The 26,411-nt window shown below is 42.7% G+C and overlaps 2 protein-coding genes across 3 annotated transcripts; both read right to left on the bottom strand.

The window, feature by feature from the left end:
* Nucleotides 1-1,370: 1,370 nt before the first annotated feature.
* On the bottom strand, nucleotides 1,371-10,833 carry LOC134087031 (perlwapin-like). Its single transcript, XM_062540228.1, has 6 exons — nucleotides 10,701-10,833; nucleotides 10,160-10,294; nucleotides 9,726-9,854; nucleotides 2,269-2,409; nucleotides 1,817-1,963; nucleotides 1,371-1,507 (listed from the first exon to the last, which is right to left on the bottom strand). The coding sequence occupies exons 1-6, from the start codon at nucleotides 10,792-10,794 to the stop codon at nucleotides 1,371-1,373; spliced, it is 783 nt and encodes a 260-aa protein (XP_062396212.1). The 5' UTR covers nucleotides 10,795-10,833.
* Nucleotides 10,834-13,940: 3,107 nt separating this feature from the next.
* Nucleotides 13,941-26,389, bottom strand: stk38a (serine/threonine kinase 38a). 2 transcript variants are annotated; one of them, XM_062540940.1, is made up of 14 exons: nucleotides 26,346-26,389; nucleotides 24,224-24,365; nucleotides 23,919-23,970; nucleotides 23,164-23,286; nucleotides 22,977-23,060; nucleotides 22,569-22,692; nucleotides 21,643-21,797; nucleotides 20,583-20,691; nucleotides 20,224-20,285; nucleotides 19,681-19,798; nucleotides 19,301-19,424; nucleotides 18,747-18,842; nucleotides 17,902-17,996; nucleotides 13,941-17,716 (listed from the first exon to the last, which is right to left on the bottom strand). In XM_062540940.1, exons 2-14 carry the CDS (start codon nucleotides 24,352-24,354, stop codon nucleotides 17,583-17,585), a joined length of 1,407 nt encoding a protein of 468 aa, XP_062396924.1. In that variant the 5' UTR covers nucleotides 24,355-24,365; nucleotides 26,346-26,389; the 3' UTR covers nucleotides 13,941-17,582. The 2 variants fall into 2 exon arrangements, with proteins under 2 accessions (XP_062396924.1, XP_062396925.1); XM_062540941.1 differs by having other exon boundaries at nucleotides 20,589-20,691.
* Nucleotides 26,390-26,411: the final 22 nt, after the last annotated feature.

Here is a 26,411-nt window from a genome sequence, read left to right as displayed (position 1 = left end):
ACATCGGTTTGTTATGAGCCGTGTGCTAATGTGCTAGTGTGCTAATGGGCTTCATGGTTTACAGGATGTGGAATGTAAGGCCCAGTCATGGGAGCTGAGACAGACACTGAATGTTGTATTTGATGTGCAGCAATTGTGCACACCTTAGGCCAGGGGAAAAAAGGTGAGTCCAAGATTACATCAACCGTACTCACGTATGGGATTACTATAAGTGGCATTTGTTTTTTATTTTTTATTTATCTTTAAGTCTTAAAAACTCCTCTTGGTCCTACATAGGCACAGCAGGTGGCCACTTTCCAACTTGAACGTTGTGCACAACTGCTACTACTTGTACATGTACTCTGACTGTACTCATGACCCCCTTAACTCAGCATCCCACGTAGCCTATGACTCTTGACATTGAAAAACAACAAACTATAATTGATTTCCACTTCAGGAAGAATAAGCAAACACAGCAATTTAGTGAGGTTTCATCTGCCATTCAAAATCATTTATTTTGGGAGTGAAAAAGTGCCTTTAAAAGTGCCCATGTGTTTTAGTATAAAACAAACCCAGACATCCATAATGCACTTTACATTCCAATGGAAGGTTATTTTGTCTACACATAAAAGTATGAAATGTTGAGGTCTGAGCCCCTGTGGTACCAGCATTATTCAATCAATCAGCATGGCTCACTGCAGGAGTGGCCGCAGGTTGTTCGACAACACTTCTGCTCCTCTGGACACATCGGGGTCCTCTTTGGCAGGCCACAGCGACCAGGTTTCACTGAGACACAGATATGACACAGTCAAACACTTCAATCTCTATGTGATAAACTTTCTAAACTGTAAACCAAACTGTACTCAGAGTAGGGTTGTGCGTGATGGTTGACAGACATTACGATGGAAAGCAACCATTGTGATGCCACGCCCCCTCTTCTTTCTGCTGCAGACTAAGCTCAAATATAAAGAAAATAAAAACTTTTCCCTGGAAATGAAATTGAGCCTAGAACTGATGTGCATGTAGGGTGCGTAAGAGGCTCTCAGCCAAACAGTGCAAAATTAAAAAAACATATTATTCTGAGACCAACTTGTTCAAAGTCCTCCTTGCAACGTGAATATGTTATTGCCTTTTTTAGGCTACATGTCTCGCAGTGTAACCTACATTGAACCCAAAACATGTAGCCAACTTCAACTGTTATTTACTTCGACTTGACTGCGCGAACGCAGCCACTTTACGTTGCCCTCATCGTCTGCAAGCCGGTAGCCTAATGACGTGGGATGCGTAACATATGAGTTAGGTACAGACTGGGCTAGTTAAGATTTTAAATGATTTAAACAGACTCAATTTAGGCATCCCCTCAGCCCACACACATCCCAAACCTGACCTGTCTAAGGTGGGATACACTGATGCCCACATCCGTTGGAGCAGCATTTCTCGTTACTGGGGCAGTCACTGTCGTTTGCGCATGACTCAGTGCAGATCCCTACTCCACTGCTCCGCGTCCGCGGGCACACGCCTGGTTTAGCTGCAACAGAAAGAACACGGAGGGTTTAAATTATATCCTCAGCAGGTTGTTCGACAACACTTCTGCTCCTCTGGACACTGGCCGTCATGGTAACAGTACTCCGCACACATTGGGGTCCTCTTTGGCAGGCCACAGCGACCAGGTTTCACTGAGACACAGATATGACACAGTCAAATACTACAAACTCTATGTGATAAACTTTCTAAACTGTAAACCAAACTGTACTCAGGGCAGATGTCATTTGCTGGCTTAAACAAGACCAGACTCAATGTAGGCATCCCATCAGCCCACACACATCCCAAACCTGACCTGGGTAAGGTGGGATACACCGACGCCCACATCCGTTGGAGCAGCATTTCTCGTTACGTGGGCAGTCAAAGTCGTTTGCGCAAAACTCAGCATACACGCATATCCCTACTCCACTGTTCCGCGGGCACACGCCTGGTTTAGCTGCAACTGAAAGAACAGAGAGGGATTACATTATATCCTCAGCAGGTGGCTCGACAACACTTCCCCTCTGGACACTGTGCGGCATGGTAGGCCTACTCCGCAGTCTGCACACATTGGGGTCCTCTTTAGCAGGCCACAGCGACCAGGTTTCACTGAGACAGATATGACACAGTCAAACACTTCAATCTCTATGTGATAAACTTTCTAAACTGTAAACCAAACTGTACTCAGAGCAGATGTCATTTGCTGGCTTAAACAAGACCAGACTCAATTTAGGCATCCCATCAGCCCACACACATCCCAAACCTGACCTGGGTAAGGTGGGATACACGAATGCCCACATCCGTTGGAGCAGCATTTCTCGTTACCGGGGCAGTCACTGTCGTTTGAGCAAAACTCAGCGCATAGGCCTACCCCTACTCCATGGCTCCGCGGGCACACGCCTGGTTTAGCTGCAAGTGAAAGAACAGGGAGGGATTAAATTATATCCTCAGCAGGTTGCTGCTCCTCAGACACTGGCCATCATGGTAACAGTACTCCGCACACATCTGGGTCCCCTTTGGCAGGCCACAGCGACCAGGTTTCACTGAGACACAGATATGACACAGTCAAACACTTCAATCTCTATGTGATAAACTTTCTAATTTCTTTTAGGCAGTGATCGGATTTCACCTGGATCACTGGAAAAGGGGTCACAATATAAAGGGAAATATTGGGTTGAATTGGATAGTTGAGACACATGATAGGCCTGTAACTTGAGCGAGGTCACAATATAAAGGGAAATATTGGGTTGAATTGGATAGTTGAGACACATGATAGGCCTGTAACTTGATTAGATTCATCATTTTGACATTACTGGTATGTTACAGTAGCCTAACCAGTTGGTCAGAAAAAAACGCAGATCTGACCATTCAAGAGAGTACAACACCAATAAACACCTACACATCCAACCATTTCAGCAACATAGTTTTGTAATAACCTAGGCTATAGGCTATATTAATTTAAGCGGATAGTGTTTAATATATTGCTAAAATAGCCTTGCTGTTCGTTCTTATTTCTGGGAAATGTAATTACATTGTAGGCCTACTCACCTTTTGAAGTAGCAGCCTCTGTAAATTCAATCCATATTATCATCATAACAAAGGGACACACACAAAGCGCTAGCGCCCTCATCTCTCCTGCACTTGTGCTTCACAATCACAGGACCGAACTTGCTGGACACATACTTCAAATGGCCTGGATTAGCATAGAGGGGGGAGGAAAGGAAAGAAGGCGGAGTTCTGTACCCACTGGGTCTTGGCCAAAGATTCTAGAGCGGAGCGTAGCGCTCTATGATCTTTGGTCTTGGCGCTGTCAATACATCAGCAAGCTCTGACAAAACACCCACAAATCAGCTGACTCGGGTCAAGCTGCTCAGGTATTCTTATTTAGTGTTGACTTTGTTTCCTCCAGGCTGGACTATTGCAATGCACTCCTCATTGGGATCTCTGGCAAGAGCATCCAGAGACTTCAATACATCCAGAACAGTGCTGCCAGGATCCTGATGAGGGTGTGCAAGCATGAACATATCACCCCCATTCTGAAAAGTCTCCACTGGCTCCCGGTTAATTTCAGAATAGAGTATAAGATCACACTCCTCACCCACCAGTGCATATATGGACATGCTCCCCTCTACCTACAGGAACTCCTCACCCCCCAGACCTCCTCACGCCCCCTGCGGTCAACAATCATTAACACCCTCCAAATCCCCAGAACCAAGCTCCACAGGATGGGTGACAGAGCTTTCTCTGCTGCTGCTCCCAGGCTGTGGAATGCCCTCCCTGACGACCTGAGGGCCCCACAGACATTGAACACTTTTAAAAAAACTTTGAAAACATATCTTTTTAAAAAAGCTTTCTGTTAAATGTATTTTGTTGATGTGTGTGTGTGCGTGTGTTGTATGTGTGTGTTTGTGTGTGTGTGTGTGTGTGTGTGTATATTTTATACACGTATGTGTGAGTGTGTGTGTGTGTGTGTGTGTGTGTGTGTGCGTGTGTGTGTGTATGTATATAATCTATTTTAAATTGCATTATTTTTTATCTGTCTTTATCTGTTATCCATTTGCATTATAATTTTGTAGCACTTTGAGATTGTCCATAATATAAAGTGCAATACAAATAAAATGTATTATTATTATTATTATTATTATTATTATTATTAATTTGTTTGTTTTATTTTTATTTTTATTAAAAAAACTGAGAGAAAATGGATTTGATTAAGTCCAATATTCTCATATGTGGTTTAATGTCTGCATTAGGCCCATATGTGTGATTTGTCTTTCTCACTAGTGGGTCACTATGGCACTAAAAGAATGATTCTAATGACACTGTATGATATCTGTACTGTTCCTAAACATGGATAACAAAGTGTCAGGATTATCGTGTCTGTTCACCTCAAGGGCTAGATAGATAGATAGATAGATAGATAGATACTTTATTGATCCCCAAGGGGAAATTCAAGGGGAAAAAAAAGAGTGTCTCCTGAAGTTTTCCACTGTTGTTGTATGATTATCTATCCTTTGCTGTTGTGCAGTGGTGGACGGTAGGCTACTTGAGTAAATTTACTCAATTACTGTACTGATTTTTCATATCTGTACTTTACTTGAGTATTTCCATTTTGTTTAATTTTTTACTTTTACTCCACTACCTTTCTAGGCCAAATATCTCACTTTTTACTCCACTACATTTTGTGATAGCTGAAGTAGGCCTAGCTGAAGTTCCTTTTGGAAAAAAGACTGTCCAAATACACGTGTACTTAGATGTGTATTTTCTATAAGCTTGGCCTTAAATAGTGGTGTTGCCTAACCTAAGTTATTGTTGTATCCATTATTTACTGTACCTTGTTGACCTCTGTGGTGTATTTTCCTTTTCATATTGTTTGAATAACACACCTTGATAAGATACATTAATAACCTTTAATACCATATACCTATATAGAAAAGAACAACATGTGACTACTGGGTGAAAGTGAAAGAGGTGAAAGTGAACTTTCTACCAAGGCAGGGGTGAGGGTGACGTGCCAAGCTGGATGAGAATGCAAGAATAGATGCAAAACTGGAAACTGGAAAGAACCAGAAAATCCAAACTATAGCAAAAGAGCACAAACAACTATGCCAAAGCATAGTGACCTAATGAGAGGTGTGCTCATATTCTTTAAAAAACGAGGTGGGTGAAACTTCCACCATTATGATTGAACCCGCTTGCTCCTCCGCCTTTTCTGATTGGCTAAACGGACTCTGGTGACGTTCTCAGAAGGAGGCTCTTGCGAGAACGACAGAACAGAATATATGGGGGAGCGGAGAAACCAGTGAATCAGATCGATCTCATCGAGGTACCAGCTGGTAGCGCCGCCTTCACTCTATTGCCTGGTAGTGCAGTTAGGACATTGTTTGAATTGTAATATCATTGTGATACAGTGAATAAAAGATCATCAGTGTTGGGAAGTCTCTGTCTGCGTAGTCTCCTTCGGATGCTTGTTCCAGAGTGTTAATTGGTTTCTTCTTAAGAGTTAATTGGTTCCAGAGTGCTAATTGCTACAGAGTTCAGGAGCGTGGAGTTTTCCACAACACCTTTTTCCCAATATTGATGTTACCATAACTAGCCTCATGACACCATCGAGCAAATGATGAGACAATGATAGGGATGATAGATTGATTTGTCCGAAAGTGTAAAGCATTCAACAAAGCAAAAACTGGTTACTTTGAAACATCTAAGATCACATTAATTTGCTTTTAGTTCTTTCTACAAACAACAATTAGTTGATTTTGTCCTTGAATGAAAGAGAAAGGTTCAATGAATGCCTATGGCTGTGCCGAATCATTTCAACAATAGCAAACGCAACTGTCCTAATACTCAGTGGTGGACGAGGTACACAAATCCTGTACTTGAGTGAAAGTAGAGATACACATGGATAAATGTTACTCCAGTAAAAGTATAAGTCCTCCTTTTACATTTCCACTCAAGTGGAATGTCAAAAGTACTTGCCTTCAAATGTACTTTTGGTGTCAAAAGTGAAAGTGCTGAAATGTATGACGGTTGCATTTGCTATTGTTGAAATGATTCGGCACAGCCATAGGCATTCATTGAGCCTTTCTCCTTCATTCAAGGACAATTAAGGACAATTAAGAATTGTTGTATGTAGAATGAACTAAAAGCAAATTAATGTGATCTTAGATACTTCAAAGTAACCAGTTTTTGCTTTGTTGTTTGCTTTACATTTTGACCAAATCAAGACGTTCCCTTTTGAGTTTGATAGTGTCAGATTGTCTCATTGTCTATCATCATTTGCTCGATGGCGTTATGAGGCTAGTTATGGTAACATCAATATTGTGAAAAGACATTGAAAAACAACAAACTATAATTGATCTTAAAGTTTCTACTTCAGGAAGAATAAGCAAACACAGCAATTTAGTGAGGTTTCATCTGCCATTCAAAATCATTTATTTTGGGAGTGAAAAAGTGCCTTTAAAAGTGCCCATGTGTTTTATACTTATAAGTTTTATACTTATAAACAAGACATCCATAATGAACTTTACATTCCAATGGAAGGTTATTTTGTCTACACATAAAAGTATGAAATGTTGAGGTCTGAGCCCCTGTGGTACCAGCATTATTCAATCAATCAGCATGGCTCACTGCAGGAGTGGCCGCAGGTTGCTCGACAACACTTCTGCACCTGCGTGAAGCTGGCCCCCCATGTTATTCAAAAATGATTAAAAACACTGCTATTCGTTTGTGCTACGTTTGTGCCGGTTTGTGCCGTAAAAATTATAGTTTGTGCCGTTAAGGGTTTTTAAGTAATTCAACTTTACATTTTCTGGCCAGTGACGTCACTCAGCCCCCCATACATGTCCACATTTCCCCAAAATGGTCTCCATCGTTTGTGCTACGTTTGTGCTGGTTTGTGCCGTTAAAAGTAACATTTGTGTCACTATGTTTTTTAAGCTATTCCACTTAATTTGTTACACGCGTGACGTCACCCAGCCCCCCATCAATGTCCAAATCTTCCAAAAATGGTCTCAATCGTTTGTGCTACATGTGTGCTGATTTGTGCCGTTAAAAGAAACATTTGTGCTACTATGTTTTCCACGTTATTATGGTTTATTTATTACTCGCGTGACGTCACCAGCCCCCCATCAATGTCCAAAACTCCCAAAAATGGTCTCAATCGTTTGTGCTACGTTTGTGCTGATTTGTGCCGTAAAAAAAACATTTGTTCAGCTATACTTTTTAAGTAATCACGCTTTGTTACAGGCGTGACGTCATTCAGTCCCATTCAGCGTCCAAATCTCCTGAAAATAGTTGCGCTCGTTTGTGCTACGTGCGTGCTGATCTATTTCATTAAATGTTTGTGTTGCCTACTATGTAGAGGTTAGCCAGGGGGCTTGTCCAGCAGTTTTAGCTTATGCTAGACATCACCCAGCCCCATCAATGTCCTTATTGATTTACGGTGCTACCCTCTTTACTTGGCTGTTTCTGCTGCCCAGAATTATATACACCAGTTGCTGGTGCGTAACGTCAGAATTGCTGTAACCAGAATTAACTGGTGGCCTTGGAGACGACTTCAAGTAGCTGCCTAAATGCTGCTTGTGTGCGGGCAGTGCGCAACGCTCTGTCATTTTGATGCATAGGCCAAACAAAAACTTTTGCTTATTTTAGAGAATATTGTAATATTTGTTTCGTGGTCGGAGGAGGAGTCAAATCACACACAGACAGGGAGTCACGTTTACAATTTATTTAAAGTTGACACACACAACCCAACCTCCCGAATGCACCCACCCTGCATTCATCCACACACAACCCACCTAAAACAGCCCTCTCTATGGCGAAGTTGTGCTAGGGGAAGGGACTGGCCATTAACCCCGGCCTGGGGCTAACTATGCCCGCACACACACGCACAACACACACACACACACACACACACACACACACACACACACACACACACACACACACACACACACACTCACACAGGCCTGTTAGTTCGGGGAGTCCCAGTTGCCACAGCTAGCCCACAGAGTTCAGGTAGCAGTAATCCACAGTAGCGATAGCAATTCTGACGTTACGCACCAGCAACTGGTGTATAAAATTCTGGGCAGCAGAAACAGCCAAGTAAAGAGGGTAGCACCGTAAATCGATAAGGACATTGATGGGGCTGGGTGATGTCTAGCATAAGGTAAAACTGCTGGACAAGCCCCCTGGCTAACCTCTACATAGTAGACAACACAAACATTTAATGAAATAGATCAGCACGCACGTAGCAAAAACGAGCGCAACTATTTTCAGGAGATTTGGACGCTGAATGGGACTGAATGACGTCACGCCTGTAACAAAGCGTGATTACTTAAAAAGCATAGCTGAACAAATGTTTTTTTTTACGGCACAAATCAGCACAAACGTAGCACAAACGATTGAGACCATTTTTGGGAGTTTTGGACATTGATGGGGGGCTGGTGACGTCACGCGAGTAATAAATAAACCATAATAACGTGGAAAACATAGTAGCACAAATGTTTCTTTTAACGGCACAAATCAGCACACATGTAGCACAAACGATTGAGACCATTTTTGGAAGATTTGGACATTGATGGGGGGCTGGGTGACGTCACGCGTGTAACAAATTAAGTGGAATAGCTTAAAAAACATAGCAACACAAATGTTACTTTTAACGGCACAAACCAGCACAAACGTAGCACAAACGATTGAGACCATTTTGGGGAAATGTGGACATGTATGGGGGGCTGAGTGACGTCACTGGCCAGAAAATGTAAAGTTGAATTACTTAAAAACCCTTAACGGCACAAACTATAGTTTTTACGGCACAAACCGGCACAAACGTAGCACAAACGAATAACAGTGTTTTTAATCATTTTTGAATAACATGGGGGGCCAGCTTCACGCAGGTCACTTCTGCTCCTCTGGACACTGGCCGTCATGGTAACAGTTCTCCGCACACATCGGGGTCCCCTTTGGCAGGCCACAGCGACCAGGTTTCACTGAGACACAGATATGACACAGTCAAACACTTCAATCTCTATGTGATACACTTTCTAAACTGTAAACCAAACTGTGCTCAGGGCAGGGTTGTGCGTGATGGTTGACTGACATCACGATGGAAAGCAACCATTGTGATGCCACGCCCCCACTTATTTCTGCTGTAGACGATAAAATATAAAGAAATAAAAACTTTTCCCTGGAAATGAAATTGAGCCTAGAACTGATGTACATGTAGGGCAAAGATCGTACAGTTACTAAGATGAATCATAAAGGGTTTTTTTTTAAATGAAATAGGCCTAGTGCAAATGAATTATGTTATGACTAGGACATTCTAGCTCTAATTTCTTGCGAGGCTACAGCCTCTGAAGCGCCGAATGCGTCATTCTCCACCGTGTTAAAATAAACCATTTATTTCGTTATCGTTATCAGAAGCTACAGGCCTACGTCTTTCACTGTAATGCTTGCATTTCACGCATTTGCATTTAGCAAAAGCGCCAGCAGCGGAGTGGCAATCGGGATTCGTTATTTGTAAAATTTGTTTAGCCAACTTCAACTATTATTTACTTCGACTTGACTGCGCGAACGCATCCACTTTACGTTGCCCTCATAGTCGGCAAGCCGGTAGCCTAATGACGTGGGATGCGTAAAATATGAGTTAGGTACAGACTGGGCTAGTTAACAGACTCAATTTAGGCATCCCATCAGCCCACACACATCCCAAATCTGACCTGTCTAAGGTGGGATACACTGATGCCCACATCCATTGTGGCAGCATTTCTCGTTACAGGGGCAGTCACTGTCGTTTGCGCATAACTCAGCGCACATCCCTACTCCACTGCTCCGCGGGCACACGCCTGCTTTAGCTGCAATTGAAAGAACAAGGAGGGATTAAATGATATTCTCAGCAGGTGGCTTGACAACACTTCCCCTCTGGACACTGCGGCATGGCCTACTCCGCAGTCTGCACACATCGGAGTCCCCTTTGGCAGGCCACAGCGACCAGGTTTCACTGAGACAGATATGACACAGTCAAACACTTCAATCTCTATGTGATAAACTTTCTAAACTGTAAACCAAACTGTGCTTAGGGCAGATGTCATTTGCTGGCTTAAACAAGAACAAACTCAATTTAGGCATCCCATCAGCCCACACACATCCCAAACCTGACCTGGGTAAGGTGGGGTACACTCATGCCCACATCCGTTGTGGCAGCATTTCTCGTTACTGGGGCAGTCACTGTCGTTTGCGCAAAACTCAGCGCACATCCCTACTCCACTGCTCCGCGGGCACACGCCTGGTTTAGCTGCAAGTAAAAGAACACGGAGGGATTAAATTATATCCTCAGCAGGTTGCTGCTCCTCTGGACACTGGCCGTCATGGTAACAGTACTCCGCACACATCGGGGTCTCCTTTGGCAGGCCACAGCGACCAGGTTTCACTGAGACACAGATATGACACAGTCAAACACTTCAATATCTATGTGATACACTTTCTAATTTCTTTTAGGTCTATGGCAGTGATCCGATTACATGATAGGCCTGTACAGTACAACACCAATAAACACCTACACATCCAACCATTTCAGCAACATAGTTTTGTAATAACCTAGGCTATAGGCTAATTTAAGCAGATTGTGTTTATATTGCTAAAATAGCCTTGCTGTTCATTCTTATTTCTGGGAAATGTAATTACATTGTAGGCCTACTCACCTTTTGAAATCTGGTTTGTAGTAGCAGCCTCTGTAAATTCAATCCATATTATCATCATAACAAAGGGACACACACAAAGCGCTAGCTGTCTCATCTCTCCAGCCCTTGTGCTTTACAATCACAGGACCGAATTGCTACGCCTTAAGGATCTTTGACTTGTTGGACACATACTTCAAATGGCCTGGATTAGCATAGAGGGCGGAGGAAAGGAAAGAAGGCGGAGTTCTGTAGCCACTGGGTCTTGGCGCCGTCGACATATCAGCAAGCTCTGACAAAACACCCACAAATCAGCTGACTCAGGCCAAGCTGCTCAGGTATTCTTATTTCGTTTTGACTAATTTGTTTGTTTTATTTTTATTTTTATTTTTATTTTTCTTAAAAAAACAGAGAGAAAATGGATTTGATCATTAAGTCCAATATTCTCATAATAGTGGTTTAATGTCTGCATTAGGCCAGAGAGGGTCAATATTTAAGGATCTTTGATTAGGCCCATATGTGATTTAAAGCTTGGTCTTTCTCACTAATGGGTCACTATGACACTAAAAGAATGATTCTAATGACACTGTATGATATCTGTACTGTTCCTAAACATGGATAACAAAGTGTCAGGATTATCGTGTCTGTTCACGTCAAGGGCTAAAAAGTAGACTGAGTGTCTCCTGAAATTTTCCACTGTTGTTGTATGATTATCTATCCTTTGCTGTTGTGCAGTGATGGACAGTATAGGGTACTTGAGTAAATTTACTCGATTTTTCATGTATCTGTACTTTACTTGAGTGTTTAACTTTTTACTTTTACTCCACTACCTTTCTAGGCCAAATATCTCACTTTTTACTCCACTACATTTTGTGATAGCTGAAGTAGGCCTACAGCTGAAGTTCATTTAGGAAAAAAGACTGTCCAAATACACGTGTACTTAGATGTGTATTTTCTATAAGCTTGGCCTTTATAGTGGTGTTGCCTAACCTAAGTTATTGTTGTATCCATTATTTACTGTACCTTGTTGTCCTCTTTTCACAATATTGATGTTACCATAACTAGCCTCATGACACCATCGAGCAAATTATGAGACAATGATAGAATGATAGATTGATTTGTCCGAAAGTGTAAAGCATTCAACAAAGCAAAAACTGGTTACTTTGAAATATCTAAGATCACATTAATTTGCTTTTAGTTCTTTCTACAAACAACAATTAGTTGATTTGGTCCTTGAATGAAAGAGAAAGGCTCAATGAATGCCTATGGCTGTGCCGAATCATTTCAACAATAGCAAATGCAACTGTCTTAATACTCAGTGGTGGACGAGGTACACAAATCCTGTACTTGAGTGAAAGTAGAGATACACATGGATAAATGTTACTCCAGTAAAGGTAGAAGTCCTCCTTTTACATTTCCACTCAAGTGGAATGTCAAAAGTACTTGCCTTCAAATGTACTTTTGTATCAAAAGTGAAAGTGCTGAAATGTATGACGGTTGCATTTACTATTGTTGAAATGATTCGGCACAGCCATAGGCATTCATTGAGCCTTTCTCTTTCATTCAAGGACAAAATCAACTAGAAAAGCAATTCCAAGGAATTACCAGTGCATGAAAATGCAAAAATAGATAGATAATGTAGATATGGTTACTAAGGTGTAGCTAGGGTAAACATGGTGGTTGCATAGTTTACAGAGAGTTGATAGTGTGAAGGTAGACAGTTTAAAGATGAAACATTCCAGCTCTAACTTAACTAATGATTTATATTCATGTTAAAATGTTGATTAGCTAACTTAGGTAATGATTTCTAGCAGTTACGCTAAAAATGCTAATTATGTTAGCAATGCTAACTTTATTAACAATGCTAACCAGGTTGATTAGCTAACTTAACCAATGATTTCTAGCAGTAATGCTAAAAATGCTAACTATGCTAACAATGCTAAATTTGCTAATAATGCTAACCAGGTTGATTAGCTAACTTAGTTGATGATTTTTTGCAGTTATGCTAAAAATGCTACCTATGCTAACAATGCTAACTATGCTAACCATGCTAACTAGCTAACTTGCTAGTGAGGACTTTTATTTTGAAACATTTGTTGCTAGGGTATCCATGGTGGCCACTATCAAGAAACAAGAAGTTACTGCAGTATAATCATGTTGGTTGCTATGGAAACGGTAATAAACACTTAATTTTAATGGTTGCTATGTTGGTTGCTAGGTACATGGAGGTTTCATGTAGTTGACTGGAGGCATAGTGGATGATAACTGACAGTTGGAATGGTTGAAGAGTTCAATAGTTGAGTAGTTTCAATGGTTAAATTATTTAATAGTGTATTATTGCATTGAGGACTTTTATTTTGAAACAGTTGTGGACAGAGGAAACAGTTTAACAGGATATGTGTAGTCTTCTGAGAGACTGTATGCTTAAAGCCAGAGAAACTGACAGTTGGTGCCCAGGTGGCCGGCCACCTGGCGTAAGATTCTAATTGCTGCCGTGATGTCATAATGAGCAATGTTAAGTCTATGGGGGAAATTGTAATAGTTTTTAACTCATAGTTTAAAAAGTATAAAAGTTACAAAGTTGAAAAATACAAAGCAGGCATGGCATAAGCAAGACCTACGCAACAACGTTTGAATGAAGTTTCTACGTAAAACGGTTGAAGCTGAATTGCGTGCGTTAGAAGAAGAATAATAATAAGAAGAAGAAGAAGAAGACCGAGGAAGAACAGTACAGTGCATTTTCATGCACTGTAATTAAGAATTGTTGTATGTAGAACGAACTAAAAGCAAATTTATGTGATCTTAGATACTTCAAAGTAACCAGTTTTTGCTTTGTTGAATGCTTTACACTTTGACCATATCAAGACGTTCCCTTTTGTGTTTGATAGTGTCAGATTGTCTATCATTGTATAGATCATTGTCTATCATCATTTGCTCGATGGTGTTATGAGGCTAGTTATGGTAACATCAATATTGTGAAGAGGTCAACAAATTGATAACTCAAAATATAGTCAGAGATGTTAAAATTAGGCTTCGTTTTAGGATATGAACATGAACAACAACTCATACAGAAGTAGCTTTTTAAGTAAATATTTTGGGCTTTTTTTTTAACCTTCATGTCGTTAGCACACCGAAGAGACAGGAAGCAAATGGGAGAGAGAGATGGGGTGGATTTGGGAAATGGCCGCAGATCAGAATTGAATCTGGGTGTCTATATCTATGGGCACAAAGACCCAAAGGACAGCAAGGACAGTACACGCTTGATTGGGTTTCATGTCATGAGGTGCTTTATTATTGCTTTTAACTGGTCTTCAGCACAACAACAACAAAAAAAAACAAGCTGTTAACCATCCACAGAAAGGTGCTCAAACAAAGGGCAAGAACCCAAAAGCAACATTACGCATCCAGTAACAATTGCAAAAGCCTCCAACAGCCTAAGCAGCTTTCTACATGCATGCTCATTGTCTCATCGCTGTACATTAACTGGTTATTACTACACCTTTACCAGCAATCAATGAAGAAAAAGGGCAGAAAAAGGCAAAATGTTTTTTTTATCACCAATAAATCTACTCTCTACCTGAAAAAGTGCATAATTTGAGTATTAGCCATTCAGTGATCTATCACCACACACACAAACACCCAGTTGGGCAAATAACTTTCCCCCCACCCCCACACAGGCAAGTAATTTCATTCGCGTCCAGCCTGCCAGTATCAGTCCGTTCTGAGTGGAATTACTGGCAGGCTGACACACACGCCCATTCACCAAAACACCAGTAGCACAGTGCATTACACACAGACCTCCCGCATCCTGAGAAATCCTGGGCACCAATGGATGACCACTGGCCGTTCAGGTTCAGACCCACAGTTTTGGTAAACGCCTCCGAAACACTAGGGGGAGCCGAACACAAAAACACCTGCGTAACAAGCCAGCACTCACAAGAGCAAACGCACGCTGCCCACTGCCGTTAGGCACTCCACTATGCAAACGCTGAGCACAGCAGACCTGTCAGGCTGTGTAACATGCTTTGTGTTGTGCCGAGTGCAGACCTTAATGCAGTGCTGGTGATTTGAGTGTGTCTGTGGTGTGTCTAATGCTGGGCTGGTAGGATCACTCCCATTTCAATCCAGCGCTGGTGGTTTACAGATTTAGTGCTGGGGCGGGGGGGGTGAAGAGGACCTGCAGTACAGTGCTGCTGGTGATGGTGGTGTTTAATGCTGTACAGAATCAGAGAGTTTAACTCAGCACAGTGTTGAGTAAGTTAACAAAAAGGTAATAAGGCAGCAGTGTCGGGGAAGCTCGGTGTGAGTGAACGCGGCACAGTGTTATCCCAGCTGAGTGAGTCTGCACGGTTTAACATGAGTAACTCTGCACAGTGCTGGCTGGTCGGCTGGGTCTGTGTCCCTTCTGTGAGTCGACAGAGAGCCTGATGACACGCAGTGTGAGGAGGGTTCCCATTAACAGTGTCCCAACTTAAATCCCCAAATCCTCATCAATTTTAACAGCTAATGCATACGAGCTTCCGCACTCGCAAACAATCACGCAAAAAAACCTACTCAAGCAGCATAATTAAAAAAAAAAAAAAAAATACAATTTAAAAACTTTCCCCAGAAGTCAATTGCTTTACAAATCAGCCTCTACCCAGCATGCATCAGTGGCGGAATCCTAGCCTGCAGAAGCCCCGCCCCTAAGAGCTGTGCAGCTCATGCATATCACACACACACACACACACTTCCTGTTTGTGTTTTCCAAACAGGTCACAACACATGCTCCTGTGCACATATTTACACACAAAAACGCAAAAAAAAACCCCGCCACATGCTCTGCTCTGCACACACGACCCGCCGATTGGTCCTGATTTTACATTCCGGAACATAACAGCATCCAAGGACTAACTCACGGCAGACCTAGACTCAAGGCGTCCTCTCCTCAAACAACAAACAGCATCTCAGGGTTATTGTGATATGCTTATCTATGCTACTCTAACTACCTAGCACTCATAGCATTCAATACAGATAAGAGCCTTATTGCGCTGGAGAGAAGAGGAACGGTACTGAGGGCTGAAGTGATCTAGAATCAAAAGGTCAAATCCCAGATCAGACAGACAGCAGACCATCTCCATATAAGACAGGACAGGAGACAAAAGTCCATAGGACTCCAGTGTCTGGTCATCTACATTCAAATGAGTATGTCTCAAACCACAAGCCCTAGCTCTTTTTTTTCCTGTACATAATTAACGACTCTTCACCAGTGTTTGCAGTTGAGAATTAAGTTGCACTTAAATAATACATACATAGTTTGCCGTACAGAAATCGTGTCTGCATGCTGGACAGAAAGACCCACATCTAGATGATGTCAAACTTTTGTGTATGCTCGTCTGACCTCAAAACATAATTCATTTCTAACAGCTTCCAGTTATCCAAGTCACTGGGTTTTTACAACTTTCAGTTGCCTTGACAAAACAAGTAAAGCAGTTTAGAGAATCACTACTCAGTCACATCTGCATAGCCATTCCATGCACTTTAACGGCTGTACCCACAGAGCCCTGAAGAGGGCGCCCTTGGGCACACCTAAAGTACTTTGACAAATGTACTTTTTAACTTGCAGGAATGGGAAGTGCAGATGGAAAAGTCTCAAGTGTTGACAGCCAGTGTGTTCCCTGTGAAATAGGTTAAGTTGAGGTTACGTATGGAGTTGTGTCAAAGCACGACTATGTGCACACGCGTGCCAAAGGTTGTGGAATGCTGAGAGTCTGAGAAGAGACGGCACTCAGACACAGGAATGACAAAAGGAGTGAAGTAGAGACTGACAGACAGAGAAACAGAGAAAGAGAGAGACAGACAAGACAGTCAGCTACTGGTCCTGAAACTGTCTCAGTCCTCCAGGTCTTTGGTTGAATGTGAGTGGGGCGTGGTTAGGGTGCAGGTCTCGCACCGTCCTTGCGCCCGTCTGCTGCTATTCAAAGCTGAAAAAGGTTGAGAGAAGCTCACGTTCCGCTCCTCCTCCTTTAGGGAGTTACATAGGTCCAGCTCGCTCAAAAAGGCTCCAGTGTCTAGACATTTTCTTTTTGCTTAACAAGGAGAGAGAGAGAGAGAGAGAGAGAGTGAGAGAGAGAGAGAGAGAGAAGCCCTTGGTGAGAGTGAGGCACACGTGACACTACAACAGCCCAAACACTCGCACAAGGTGTGAAAGGAACGTGAGGACAAAGCATCAAGAGATGGAGATGGAGAAGGACAGGACAGAGAGGATAGAAAGAAGAGAGGAGAAATGGAGGAGAGAGAGAGAGGTTAAGTAAAGTAGAGAGGAAGAACGGGAGAGATAGAGGTATAGCAGATGTGGCTGGGAAGAGAAGAAATGTAAAGATGTAAAGCCCACGTGGGAGAAACGGTGGAGCTGGGAGGAAGGTTCTAGAGGCAGGTGGAAGGTTCTAGAGGCAGGTGGAAGGTTCTAGAGGCAGGTGGAAGCCCTGAGACGGCAGGAGAAGAACCCCTCCGCGTGAGTGAGCCTCGGACATCAGGGCCGACCCCCCCCCCCCCCCCCCCCCCCAGAGCAGAGGTGGAAGAGGTAGGCCGCCGGAGTCCTGACAATCAAGTGGATCAGAGGAGGGGGAAGAAGGAAGAGAGACCATGACTGATAACCTTCCCGTTTCCCTTCCTAATGGAAGCAGAGGCCTAGCCGGCAAAAGGTCGCAACCTTTCGAGTGAGTCTGTTTTTTTTTTTTGTTTGTTTGTTTTGTTTTGTTTTGTTTTTTTAAAAAGCAAGATTAAAACTTTTAAAAATCCCTTAAAAAGGAGGAGGAGGACAAGGAACGCGTAGAGGAAAGAGTCCACATCCAGAAGACCGCAGCGACCAGTCCTCAGGAAAGAGTCCTCTGCAGAGGAGTGCGGGGACTTGAGGAGTGAGGAGGGCTATCTCTTGCTGCTCTTCATGTAGGAGGGAATGGCCCCGCGGGCCGTCAGGCCCTCGAAGCGCTTGTACGTGTAGTTGATGAAGACCCAGTCCTTATTCTTTAGGTCCGCCTCGCTGTGGTTGGTGGTCACCACTACAAGAAACAAAACAAACAAAACAAAACATATCACGCAACATCCAATCAACAAGACTGCCAACAAGCTCCTCAATATAACCAAGTGCTCTCTTGACCGACTGGGACGAACGGAAATTAAGCAAAGGTATAAATCCTCTAAATAAACCAATAGCAATAGGCTAATCGATATTAGAAACAAGTACCTGTTGGTTGAAGGATATCTGACTCCGGGAACTCATCGAAGTTGGAGGTGTCATCAATGCTCTTGATCTCAATAGGAATGGCAGCAGGTCTTTCCCTGAGGGCACAGTTCCAAGTATCAGAGTCCTGACCACAGCACCTCTCAAATGCACGAGGCTGGTGTGTGTGTGTGTGTGTGTGTGTGTGTGTGTGCAGGAGGCTGGTGCAGGGCTGCCAAGTCTCACGCTTTGAGCGTGACAGTCACGCAATTTGACCCATTCTCACACCACACGCCATACTTGACATTTCTCATGCAAAATATTTCCCCATTCAGTGCACTATAGTTTTTCATGATGATAAACGTTGGTCATTGCCTTGCCGAGCTCTGATTGACTGACAGCAATAACCAATCCATCAGTCCTTTGTGCCTAAATCTCACCAACCACGGATGGCATCACGCAATTGAAACAAATCAGAAGCAACGTAAGGCGGGTCTTGGCGCCTTTAACTTATCTTTCAAACACACAACAGCGCCGACTCCGACAATTAGATTTAAAATGTTCTACTGTTTGCTAAATTTTATTCACTGTTGATTCGCTGTTTGATTTTCCTTGATTTTCCAAGTTAACGTTAAGGCTGCTAAGTCAATAATTGTCACTTTTATTTGCATTTATTTGCCTCTTTCTTGATAAGTTCACACTTGACGAACTCTCACGCTTGCCATTTTCTGAAACTTGGCAGCCCTGCTGGTGTGTGTGTGTGGGTGCTGACAATGACTCTTCCTAAAGTATTTGAATCATGTTTTTCCTTGTTTTGGATCCAAATAAAATTATTTAAATGTGTGTGTGTATGTGTGTGTGTGTGGTACCTGATGTGGTCGTAGTCCACTCCCTCAAAGAAAGCATTGGTCTTGATCTCCTCCACTCCCGTGGTGCCGATGCGGTGCTCTGGCTCACAGCAGAACCTACACCAGAGAACAGAGAGTTGGGTTCATATCCAGCAACAACACTGGACATTTCACATGCAAAAGAATAACTTGACAATTCCCGTAGCTACCATTGAGGACACCAAGGTCAGTTTTTCCTTCAGGTTTAATTTATTAGGTGAAAATAGAGCTGACTAGACAAACATCCCGGCCAAAACATCCCTGCATTAACACAGCAGCATGTGACACAGAGTTGCACTTGCAGATACAATCAGACTTCTCAACAGGAGAGCACGGCATGTTTTGACCTTGGTATTTGAAAAATCATCCAATTAGAGAGTACGTTTTTCCCCCTTTAGTAGTTTAAAAGTATTGAGGTGGTTGGGTGAGGTTTTCAGATAGATAAGATACTTCCCAGTGCAAATGGCTCGTGCTGGAGCAGATGGGGAGTGGAGAGTGAGAGGAAGGGGAATCCTGAGGGAATGAAAGCACAATACCTGAGGATGAGGTCTTTAGCCTTCTCCGAGATGGGCACCTCTGGCGGGAATACAAGCGTCTCCCGCCAGTTCATTACCTTGCGGTACGTCTCCTGAGGAGTCTCAGAGCAGAAGGGAGGGTAGCCTACACACACACACACACACACACACACACACACAAATTAGCATGTCTAATAACACGCAAGACACTGCAACTGACTGTCCACAAGCATGAACAGCATTCCTTGTTCTGAGGCCTGGAGTCTGACCAGTGCCTTGCATCCATCAAAACATATTCTCTAAACATACTCTCTAAACATTCTGAACTGATGACCCAAAGCCTAAACACGACCCCTAACAGATCACCCGTCAACAGAGTACAGTAGAGCGCTTTAACTCACCAATCAGCATCTCGTACATGATCACCCCTAGGCTCCACCAGTCACACAGCTTGTTGTAGCCATTCTGCATGAACACCTCTGGGGCAATGTAGTCCGGGGTCCCCACAGTAGAAAAGGCCTGTAACGACAGCCATACATCAAGGAAGAGACATGACAGGGAGAGAACTAATAATAATAATAATAATAATAATAAAACAAACTCAATGTATCCAGAGATGGATTACTGAACAACCGCCTAGTGTATTATTCAAGGGTCATAGTTCAGTCGTCCCCTTGTTCTGATGACAAGCTACTTAATTTTTAACCTGACAGGTTAGAGGGCATCACTGGCCGAGTTTGTCTCAGCAGAGAAGAAACTAAGTGTGACCACTGTCCACACTCCACATGCTAGCTGTCAGTCAGAGTCATCTTTCCATTTCAGACTTCAAAGCACAGAGATCACCGTGTCCAAACAACGGCTGATTGTGTTTAAAAAGATGACCTCAGTCCAGCGTGTGTTTAGGAGGCCGGTGTGTGTGTGTGTGTGTGTGTGGGGTGTCTCACCAGCTGTCTCCGATTTCGTTTCCACGTCTCGGCTTTCCGCTTGGAGTTCATGTTCTGAAAAGCTACCAGGAGAAAAGCGTGCGCACACACACACACAAGTCAGTGACCACTGCACACATTCACATGTGTAAGCCCACAACTCAATCCAATACACAACATCTCCAAAAAGCCACTGCTGTTACCAAACCCCTAGTAGCAGCGCCCAGCTTCACTCTTTCCCAACTTCACCCGCAACGTCTCCACTCAGAGCTCATAGGGCCTCACCTATATTGCACACACCATCTCTCACTTTCATCATCACCAACAACACACTTTTGACCCCAAAACAGAATGATTAGTAAGGAAGTGGGTGTACGCACACTTACTGAAGTCGCTAGGGAGGTTGTGACTGAGGTTTCTGTAGAATTCTGTGCGGTGGGCTTTTTTCAGACCAGTGCACAGCCCAAAGTCCGACAGCTTGACGTGACCCTGCGGCACACAAACAGAACTTATTAACCGTCTCAAGTTGCAAAACGCCACTGCAACACACTACATGCAGTGTTTCCCCTACAATGTATTCAGCAGTGGTGCAGCACCACGGCTGGATTTTCAGCACCACTGCAACATCTTCACATGATCAGCAATGTCACCACAATTAGGCCTACTTCCACATTCTAAAAGCACAACAGCCAATGTCATCGTTGAAATTGGGGTACAGTATTTGACAGACCCTAGCACCACTGCTGGAAAAAGTTCTAGGGGAAACACTGTCATGGGTTGATATCCACTTATCCACAGTAGACTATGCTCAGGAAAACAGTACAATGCATGATTCGAAAATTAAAAACACATAGCTTAGAGGTTGTCTAGCATTACACAAAAACATTAGTGTCTTTTTCATGGTTGCTATTGGTATTTCTGGTTCTTACTTCCTAAATTGAATGTATTCACACATACTGTATGTGAAGGTCTATAGATCATTTGGGAAACAGATATGCATTGCATCTGGAGAATGAAATCTATAACAGTTTCAGTTTTATTTTTTCCATTTCAATTTTACTTTAAGAATTTATATGTTAATACATTTGAATGGAATGTGACATCCCTACAACAAGGAATTGCAATGGAGAAGTCAGACATTGATGAAGGCTTAATCAAAGATCCTTCCTCCGCTTTAACCCTCTCTGGCTCAATGCCTGAGACACGTGTTCTCTATATGTATCCTGCCGCTAATAGAAATAGTACCTACTCTGCTGAAGTGCACCATCTTTACTATGTTGGAGTATTGCAACTTTTGGAAAACGCATCCATTGTACGAAAAACACTGCACTTTCCCTTTTTTAGATAGATAGCTAGATAGATAAAGTATCAATAACGTATCTATCTATCTATCTAAAAAAGGAAAAGCGCAGTGTTTTTGTGTGAGGGACGTTCACTTACTCTGGAGTCGAGCAGCAGGTTGTCTGGTTTGATGTCCCTGTGGATGAAGCCCAGCTGATGGATGGAGTCGATGGCCAGCACCGTCTCCCCGATGTAGAACTGGGTGGCCTCCTCACTGAGGGTGTCCTTCTTCATCAGCAGCGTCATCATGTCTCCTACACACACACACACACACACACTTTCAGCAACATGGGAAAAGCTCCAGTGGAATGCAGCCAGCACAGTTCGGAGCAATTCCATCTCTGTGCATGGGGCACATATGGAGGGACACTTTTCTCTCCCTCAGACCTCAAGCATTTCTAAAATCAGCGTAATATTGAAGCATACAGGGGACTGGGACACACTGTAAGTAAAGTCTTGCTGTTTTGGCTGAATAAGGATAATAGGAGTAGGATTGGAGTCATTTCTTTTTTAAATCGTCTCACTATTACTGCCTATATACAGTGAGGAGCACATGTATTTGATACCATGCTAAAACAGGAATATAAAATCATCATTTGACAATTGATCTTAATGCCTTAATTAAAAAAAAAAATAGTAAAAATCAAACCGCCAAGGACACCAATTTTCTTTGTGATTGAAGAATGTATCGTAAATAGATAAATGTTTTCCTTAAATGCTAGGGGAAGGAATTATTTGACCCCCTATGTAACCCTATGGGAATTTAACACATAGGGTTAACATAGGGGCAGGCAGATTTTTATTTTTAAAGGCCAGCTATTTCATGGATCTAGGATATTATGCATCCCCATAAATTTCCCTTGGCCTTTGGAATTAAAATAGCCCCACATCATCACATATCCTTGACCATAGCTAGAGATTGGCATGGTGCTTTTTCCAGTTGGCCTATTAGCCTGTTGATTTGCATTGAGCTCAATGAGCATCAAATAAACATATACATATGCATAAATCCAAATATACTGCACCTCCTGGTAAGAACTCCATGATGAGGTAGAGGTTCATCTTATCCTGGAAACTGTAGAACATCTTCACCACCCACTGGCTGTCTGCCTCCACCAGGATATCCCTCTCAGCTCGGATGTGCCCCACCTGCATGGCCACACACAGCATTGAACTCCAGTATGTGGGTGTAGGTTTGTTATTTACTGTTTTTTTTTATTATTATCATCTTATTTTTGTTTACTTGTTTGTATTTAATTTGTTTGTTCTATGTTTTTTGACCAAGCACTCTGAGCTGCATCCTATTTTTATACAAATCTCATGACTACTTGGGTGTGCCTGATCTCCCGAGAGGCATTCTAATCTAGAGTGTGCGCTAGTCCCTTCATGTATGAATGCAAGGGGTTTGTGAGGGCGTGAAGTTTGGCTCTTACCTGTTCCTTCTCCAACATGTCTGCCTTGCGAAGGATCTTCATGGCATAGACATGCCCTGTGTCTTTCTTCTGAACCAGACGCACCTATTAGGGAGGGAAGAGGTACATTTGAGGGATTTGAGGACAATTATAAACATACAGTAGGAGGAGAGTCACGTGGCGGACTGAAAACAGCTGAAGATCTCACCTCACCAAAGGCTCCCCGGCCAATTACTTTCAGTGACTCAAAGTCTTCAAGTCCGAGGCGTGTCCGTTTGAGCCGAAGGAACTCTGTCTCTTTGCGGGCATGCTGTGAACGCCGGAGTCGCTTCTGCACAGGAAGTGACGTAGTTAGTTAGTTTTGTTTATAGAACTCTAAAGTTTGCCTTCAAAAAGGATCCAAAGCTGCCATCTTTGACCATATAAGGAGATCCAGGAGTTAATTGAAGCTGACTGCCTATGGCAAGTTGCACTGTAAGTTAGCTCTGGGGTAGCAAAGATCAAAGTGTGCTGTCTTCACCTACCGAAGATCACAGTATCCACTAGACGGCAGTGGAGTGGACAAAACTGTGTAGCGAAAAACGTCTGCATTAATGTCATCATCCCCGCGAGAGTTTAATAGGTGCGATAATTGAAAATACCCATGTTATTTTCCCATAGAAAAAATCTCAATTTGGGCTTATTTTCCTTATTTGGGCAAAGATGGTAGCTGTTTTGTAGGCAAACTTCAGAGGTCTATTGTCGTCTTGAAGGAAATTCATTTTCACTGGCCTGTACAGAGATTCATTCTCACATCTCGCTACACAGGACATTACACAACAGTGAAGTTGTGTAAAGTAGATGACAAGACAAAACAACATCACACACATGCTGCTACCAGTTCAACTTGAGAAAGTAATGGCATGAGTGTCTAAATGATAAGAGATAAGAGCATTTCAGGGTTTAGACGTAACATCAACTCACCTCTTCATCAATCAATCCTTCCTGATCCATGACCTTCTCAAGCTTCTGTTGCCTAAATGAGACAATGGAGTAGCTTTCATGCAATTGATCAGAGTTATCAATTATTTAGCCACAAATGATATGTAAGGACTCCATTATGACTGGCCAAGCAGAGATCTTACATACATCCCATTATAATCCTGCTTCCAGTACTAACTATTACGCGATGTTTACTGCCCAGTGTTTGTGTACCTACACCATGTCGCCACACCCATCCCAGGGTGGTGAGAGAATACATTTAACGACAGCTGCAGCAAAGCGCTCACCTCATCTCCCGCTCCTCGTGCTGGGCGATCAAATTGCTGTAGAAGTTCTCCAGCGTCACCTTTGCCATGGTGACGCGCTCCTTGGTGTGATTACTCATGGTGGTGAAGGACGACTGGCCCGTCATTGCCATGGTTATGGTCACTATGGGAGGGAGACCAGAGAGGGCTAAGCAATAGGCTGGAAAGGGTGGCGGGGGACTGTATGCTATGTCTTAAAAGCTATATGCTATGTATGTATGCTATGTCTTAAAAGTATGGATGGTGTGAGTGTGTGTACTGTAATGAGGGCTGTAAGAGTAGTTGGGCTCCTCAGACCATGTACTGTAGGTGAGGCAGGTGGGTCAAAGTACTGCTCTGTTGAATGAGTAGCCCTGGAATGCTGTGGACTTCTTATCAATATTTAATGTGGAGTTAGCCTAAAACATAATCCTCTTCTGTTCTGTATCAGTGAAGCTGATGCACAAGGCAACATTCTGAGGAATGTTACTGAGCAATGTTCTTGAGTATTGTTGTTGTTCAGGCACGCTACCCATTAATATTGGAAGAAGAAAGAAATCAGCAGAACTTCAGCTGGCAAATTATCATTATCATCCAAAAGACCACATGGAACTGGTTATGTGGTTGCCCAGCAACATTGCTCAAAATGTTGTACCATGTATCATCACATTAAGTGTCCTTTTTATTCATACAGCCTAGGTGTATTATGCAATACCAGGATGCAAGTTTCACAGGTCTAATTGGAGATAAACCTGTTTGACTCTCAAACAAACTAAACAAATACCAAAGGCTACACATAAAGTAAAATAAACCATTCTAGACATCAACTTAATTTGACAAGTCATTGGCTTGCGTTTCCCTGCAAGACGTTGCTGTAATCTTAGTAAAACCCTACTATAATCGATGTATGAGGAACACTTAAGTGTAGGCTACACATTACAAATAACCATTCTCCATGAAACCGAAATAGAGGAGAGGAAGTACAGTGCAGAAGAAAAACATTGGAAGTCAGTTAAGCATGACAATAATTACATAACAACAACCAGTTCCACCACTCTGCTGAAACGCGATTTCATGAACCAGGCGAGCAACAACAGACTGCGGTTGCTATGTTTTGCGTTAGGAGGGATTATTTTACGGATTAACCTTGATTTACTCATGCCTGTGATGTGAGCTGTACGGTACTCGTAAACGTGTCACCTTCCATTTCAACCGATTTACGTTTATACTAGACATTTAAGCAGTGGGAAGCAATCTGGATTCCAAAAAGAGCGTTACAGTACTTCAGCTTTAAGAATGTGCAGCTCTGCTTCAGTTTCCAACCAAACACACTGGTTTAACATGTACCCCTATGTATCGTTAGTTGGTTGGCAGTGGTATGCTAGCTGGGCTGATACCTGATCTAACGTTATTTGTCACCTTGTCAAATGTTTAACCACGTCAAATATCACTTTCTGTCTCACCACCCATCATCGAACTATACTTATTGACACTTCTCTGATTAATCTTACACACATTACCAACACCAATATAGTCACAATAACTTGTTGAAACAATACGGACTACTTCATGACAAGCCTTTAGCTATGGTCTACAGTGCAGCTGGCTAACTAGAAAGCTATCAAATTTTAGCCAGTTAGCTACTTGGTCAATTCCATTGCTAATGGTGGCTACTTAAACCCCCAGCCGTCATCGCACTAACTAAAATTAACTCTTAAGTAAGTGTTTATTTTATAGTTTAACACTCAGTTTTCTCTCTGGAAGTTCACATATCGCCCAGGCGCAGTTTAATTACTGAATTTCTAAAGTACTTAACGTTCGTAGCTACTTCCTTTATTAAGAAACAACCTAGGATAGGTGACTAATGTTAGCTTCCGACTTGCTTGGTCTCCGAACTAACCTAGCTAACGCTAGCTAGCTCGTTCGCTAATGTTACTTCTGAAACTGCATTGCTAGCCAAATTTGGCAAAGTGAGTTGCCAGGTGATAAGTTCAGAGTCAACACGTTATCAACACAGACTACATTACTATCTACTTCTATATAACCCCAGCACATTTAAAGAAACGTGTATGAGAATGAAGTTGTTCAACACGTAAAGATGAGGAGATGAGTTTTGTTTGCTTACCTCTGGACTCGACCTCAATCGTTTCAGTACATAGTGACGTACAATGCCCTGTTAATGACTAGATTA

Source organism: Sardina pilchardus, chromosome 7 (assembly GCF_963854185.1).
Source record: "Sardina pilchardus chromosome 7, fSarPil1.1, whole genome shotgun sequence".
Classification (NCBI taxonomy): domain Eukaryota; kingdom Metazoa; phylum Chordata; class Actinopteri; order Clupeiformes; family Clupeidae; genus Sardina; species Sardina pilchardus.
The sequence above is the reverse complement of the archived record's forward strand: the minus strand, read 5'-3'. Positions and strand labels throughout refer to the sequence as shown.